Source organism: Molothrus aeneus, chromosome 28, assembly GCF_037042795.1.
Source record: "Molothrus aeneus isolate 106 chromosome 28, BPBGC_Maene_1.0, whole genome shotgun sequence".
Lineage (NCBI taxonomy): Eukaryota > Metazoa > Chordata > Aves > Passeriformes > Icteridae > Molothrus > Molothrus aeneus.
In genome coordinates this window covers 2,421,861-2,427,860 of record NC_089673.1, presented here as the reverse complement: position 1 = coordinate 2,427,860, position 6,000 = coordinate 2,421,861, and the positions used below count along the sequence as shown (strand labels likewise).

General features: G+C 40.1%; 1 protein-coding gene across 1 annotated transcript; it reads left to right on the top strand.

The window, feature by feature from the left end:
- Positions 1-1,134: 1,134 nt before the first annotated feature.
- LOC136567168 (olfactory receptor 6B1-like) lies at positions 1,135-5,006 on the top strand. Its single transcript, XM_066566668.1, has 3 exons — positions 1,135-1,184; positions 3,795-3,870; positions 3,958-5,006. Exon 3 carries the CDS (start codon positions 4,047-4,049, stop codon positions 5,004-5,006), a length of 960 nt encoding a protein of 319 aa, XP_066422765.1. The 5' UTR covers positions 1,135-1,184; positions 3,795-3,870; positions 3,958-4,046.
- Positions 5,007-6,000: the final 994 nt, after the last annotated feature.

Genomic DNA, 6,000 nt, shown 5'->3' with positions numbered 1-6,000 from the left:
AGTGCAATAATAATTTAATTTAAGAGTTGAGACAGAGACAACACAGAGCAACACGCTCCATTTTCAGAAGGCTTAAACTCTTTTTTATTATAGCCTGAATGCTTTTTAACCATTCTTACAAAGCTCATAAGTTTACACTTTACTCATTGGTCACCAGAGACAAACAAAGTGCTCATTGGAACAGGCACTTGAAGTTTCTCTTATTTCTCCTTCTTTCTTTCTTGGTTTCTGTGTCAGCAACCTTGGTAGGAAATTCTTTCAGGGGTAAACATGGATCCTCTGATCCAACTGTTTTCTGGCTCACAGAAGTTACTGTAAAACCTCTTCCACAATTTTACGTACAGAGAAACTAAAGCATTGATGAGTGAAGAGTTTGACTGGTCAGAGCTCCCCATCATGAGCCACCAGCAAGGTACAAATGTCCTGAGCTCTGCTCTGATGCCTTGTCACACAGACAGCACTGACTTGGGAGAAGGGAGAAAGAAAAAAAGAATAATGCTACAATAGTTAGCACATAAAAAAAATAACAAGCAAACAACCAACAGCAGCAGAGCAACACCTTCCATGAGGTTTAGAATAGGCAGTTGAAGTTTCTCTTATTTCTCCTTCTTTCTTTCTTGGTTTCTGTGTCAGCAACCTTGGTAGAAAATTCTTTCAGGGATAAACATGGATCCTCTGATCCAACTCCTCCCTGGCTCACAGAAGTTGCTGTAAAACCTCTTCCACAATTCAATGTATGGAGAAACTAAAGCACTGATAAGTGAAGAGTTTGACTGGTCAGAGCTCCCCATCATGAGCCACCAGCAAGGTACAAATGTCCTGAGTTCTGCTCTGATGCCTTGTCACACACACAGCACTGACTTGGGAGGAGGAAGAAAAAAAATATGAATAGTGCTACAATAGTTAGCACATAAAAAAATAACAAGCAAACAACCAACAGCAGCAAAGCAACACCTTCCATGAGGTTTAGAAAAAAGAGGGGAAATTATTCCCTCTAATTCTGTTCCCAGCTCTCTTGGGCTTTGAAGGATAATGTACTGGGAGATATTTTGGCATCCTGGGAAATCTCCTGCTCAGCTGAAGTGACAAAAGCCTGCAGGAACTGTTTGTGCTCTCTGATTCTAACAAAGCAGCCACCAACAAAGCAGCTTCCAGCCACTGGAGAGAAACAGAACAGCACAGGGGTAAGGTTTAGCTAAATGGAAGCGAGAAAAACATAGATATGATCTCTTGTTAGACAAAAAGCCTTTAATTTCTTTTTCTTTAGGTTTGTTAGAGGTGTTTCTTCTCATCTGATCTCACCTGAGCTCTAAGAATTCCAAGATAAGTTGTGAGTGTCTTGGAAATGGCATCCCCAGTTTTTATCAGGAATTGGAGCAGGACAAGGGGGAACGGCCTCAAACTGAAAAGGAATGAGTTTAGATTAGATATTGGAATGAAATTCTTCCCTGGGAGGGTGGGCAGGCCCTGGCACAGGTGCCCAGAGCAGCTGGGGCTGCCCCTGGATCCCTGGCAGTGCCCAAGGCCAGGCTGGACACTGGGGCTTGGAGCAGCCTGGGATGGTGGAAGGTGTCCCTGCCATGGCAGGGGTGGGTTGGGATGGGCTTCAAAATTATTCCAACCCAAAACCCTCTAGGATTCTCTGATTCTGTGATTTTGTGATTCTGGGATGCTGTGAGCACTTTTCAAGAGAAACATGGACATGTTTGTTAAAGTGTGAGAGAGAAGAGAGAGAGATTGCTTGGAAAGGAAAGCAGAGCTGGATTTAACAGAATAAAAGACCAGAAATATGGAAATTTCTTATTGTACTTTATGTGCTTTTAAAAATCTTACAACCTCTGTTGAGAGTATAAGTTAAATATAACCTTTCCCTCACTCTGTCTCTGTGTTTTCTATGCAATAGCAGTGCTTCTGAGCATGTTTATGTGGTAAAAAAGGCATTTCTATTCTACTTTCAGTGGACTAGAATGTAAAAAAATCATCATTATTTTTACATTGAAAAGCTTCATTCTTGAAACATGGAAATTTTCTTTCTGTGCCACCTGAGAGTGATCTGTTAGTTGAGGGCAGGAACCTGAAATGCTCCAGTTAATCACCCTTTTAAAATTAAAAGTAGTGTCAGTCAGTTCTGACAGTTTAAATTATTTTAATTTAAAATGAAAGTACTGCCAGTCAATATCCTAAGGTACTTTAAAGTAGATCTGGAATTTTTAAATAGAATGGGGAACTATAATTTTTCTTTTCTCTTTTTGATATCCTTTTGGTTCAGGCACTTTTCAATTATGGTTTGTATTGTACAGCATGCTAAATCACTTAAACTAGGGTTTTCCCTTGTACTGCTTGAATCTCTACTGGCTACACTGGAAAATGAGTTACCCGCCCTTCCTGTCAGAATTTACCACAGCTTAAATCTCATGGAAGGCTGGGAGATGTGAAAGCCATCCTTAGAAATGAAATTGTATTTAGTATTCTGTCACTTTATTATCTGGAAGCAGTGATGCACTTGTAATGAAATAAGTAATTATGTAATCAGATTGATTCTACACAGATTATCCATATGAAAGAGAAAAATCCTAATTTGAAATAAATATTTTGAAACCCAAAGACAAATGAATAATGATATCACAAAAATATATATTTCCTTCTCTTCAGGACATAAATGGATTTTTTTTCTCTTAATGCTTTATATGAAAAATATTTTGTGAATAACAAATACTGAATATCATTCAAGAAAGTCAGATGAGTATTGGATAGGAATGTGCAGGAATAGATAAAAAAAGTTGTTTGAAATCTTCCCTAAGAAGTGGAAATAAGAGGCATAAACATCAAACTTCAGGTATTTTGTGAAAAATTAGGATTAATTCTATCAATTAATGCAAAAGAGAAATGATGGATGGCTACTTTAATTATTGTAGCCTAAAACTATGTAAAAACTGTTATCTGGGGGAGAAGTGGCCTATTTTAGTCAATCCATTGAAAATGAGAGAAATTTTCAGCTGCACAGGTCCTTTCCAATTTCGTAAGAAAACCCCAAATCCATAAATCCCTTAACCCTAGCAAACTTATTGAAAGTGCTCTGTGTGGGAGAACAAACACTTATTTTCTTCTGCAAATATTCAGGAGCAAGGGAGATGTGAAACAGCTCAAGCCAAGTTTGCTGTGCATGAGTGCAGGACTGTGCTTGTCTGCGGGGTAGCTCAAACTGAGATCAAATACACATTTAATAACGTTGTCTCTTCCCCTCTGACTGTGTTTTAAGTGAAGATAAGGTCTGTGAAGAATTCAGTGAAGCCCAAATATTTTCTTGGAGGCAGGATCTGAATCACCAATCCTGCTGTAGGCCACAAAAAAAAAAATAGAATTCAGAAGTTAAATAATAAGGAATGGTTAAATAATAAGGAATGTCAATTAAATAACTGGTGTGGAATGTCTAGTTAAACTGTGTATTTGAAAGTCAGGCGTGAAGAGGATGCTTGGGGGAGATAATACAAAATGTTCCCTTATTTCTTTCCTTTTTGCTCCTCATACATTCTACTGTATTTGCAGGGATTTTCGTGGCAGGGAGGAATGATGAATCTGACTCCATGTTCTCAGAAGGCTAATTTATTATTATATTATATTATATTATATTATATTATATTATATTATATTATATTATATTATATTATATTATATTATATTATATTATATTATATTACAATACATCATGTTACATTATATTATATTATATTATACAGAAAGTATACTTACCAAATGCTAAAAAGATAATAATGAAAACTCATCATTCTTTTTAGAGTCTCGACACAGCTTGGCACTGATTGGCCAATGAGTCAAAACAACTCACACCAGAATCCAATGAAACAATCACCTGTGAGTAAACAATTTCCAAACACATTCCAGATGAGCAAAACACAGGAGAAGCAGATAAAATAATTATTGTTTTCCTTTTTCTCTGAGGCTTCTCAGCTTCTCAGGAGAAAAATGCTGAGCAAAGGGATTTCTTAGAAAATGTAAATACCACAACATTCCATGTCTTCAAGGTCATCATGGCACAAGAAAATGATACCCACATCCATGAGTTCATCCTCCTGGGATTCCCCACCAGCAGAGAGCTGCAGGCTGTGCTGTTTGTCATTTTCCTGGCTGTGTATTTGCTGACTGTCACCGAGAACATGGTCATCATCACTCTGATCATCACCCACCCCCAGCTCCACAAGCCCATGTACTTTTTCCTGGGCCACCTCGCTTTCCTTGAGGCCTGCTACATCTCAGTCACCGTTCCCAAGCTGCTGCTCACCTTGGTGGTGAGGAACAAGAACATTTCCCTCATGAACTGCATGGCCCAGCTGTACTTTTTCATCGCCCTGGTGTGCACTGAGTGTGTCCTGCTGGCTGCCATGGCCTACGACCGCTACGTGGCCATCTGCGCCCCGCTGCACTACGCCCTCGCCATGGGCCACAGGGCCTGCCTGCAGCTGGCCGTGGCCTCCTGGCTGCTTGGCTTCCTCATAGCTGTGCTCAAGGTCTCCTTCATTTCCCAGCTCTCCTTCTGTGGGCCTGGGGTCATCAACCACTTCTTCTGTGACATCAGCCCGCTGCTCAACCTCTCGTGCGCCCAGCGGCGCCTTGCCGAGACGGTGGATTTCATCTCGGCCTTGTTTACTTTGTTGATCCCCCTCTCTGTCATCATCGTTTCTTACACCTGCATAATCAGAACTGTTTTGCTCATCCCCAAGGCTCAGAACAGGAAGAAAGCCTTCTCCACATGTGCTTCTCACCTGGCTGTGGTCATCATTTTCTTCTCAGCCACTCTGTTCATGTACGCTCGGCCCAGGAGCGCAGGCTCCAGGGATCTCAACAAGCTGGTTTCCATCATTTACACCATTGTCACCCCAATGCTAAACCCATGCATTTACTGCCTGAGGAACCAGGAGGTGAAGGACACTTTACTGAAGGTCTTGTTTAGCAGGACTGCTCTCTCCAGAGTTTCTGCCTCTGATCACTAATGAATGCTTGGGAGAGGATCTTCCAGCTGAATGTGTCTGAATCCTATGAAAACCTAATAAGATTTTTACTTTGACAGAAAGGGTTATTGGGGTTTTCCAGTTATTGGTAATTGGAGTTAATCTGCATGTTCAGCTAAAATCTCTGAATCTATGTGAATGTAAAAGGTTTTTCTAACTGAACACATCACTCATCATTCCCAAGGAGTGGAAAAGGCAATAAACATAATTGTCTTCTCTGAATGTATTTTTTGGGTATGCATCAAAGAATAAAATTGCATTCTGACCTTGATTCAACTGAATATGAAACTAGGATTCAAGAACTTGAGACACCAAATAAATAGTTATGTCAACTTTCTTCATGGGAACGAGGATGGGAACTTCAGTAATTCAGAAAAAACCAGTCACTTTAGATAGCTGTGATAGGAGACCATGAACCACCACAGAGAAGTTTCTTCTTCATTAACTTCAAATGAAACTTTGGGAAGTAGCTCAGATTCAGAAACCAAACATTTATGTTTGGGGAAGAGAGTTAATTTGCACCATTCAATTTCCATTTTAAATGCTAAATGAGCCTCCTGATTTTTAAATGTTATTTTCCTGTGGTCCTTCTACATTACTTAAGGAAATATAAGCACTGAGAGAACAATCAGTTGCCTAAACACAGATCTTTCCTAAAGGAACATTCAAAGGAGAGGGTCAGGAAGAATGTGAAGGTAATTTAACACACAGACACAAAATCTTGCACCAGCAGGCCTGATGGTAAATGATCCTGGGCTCTGTTTGTTACCCAGGATTACATCAACATTACTGTGTCCAGTTTGGCACTTCCCTCGAGGAGAAGGACAAAATGGACATTCCAGCAGAGAGTTACCAAATGACAGAAGGGTGGGAGCACACCCAGAGACAGATGGGAGCAGTTTTTTAAGTCTGGAAAAGATCATGTTGAGGAGGTTTTTAGCTGCAGTCTGCCACCACCTGAAGAGGGTTAGAGAGG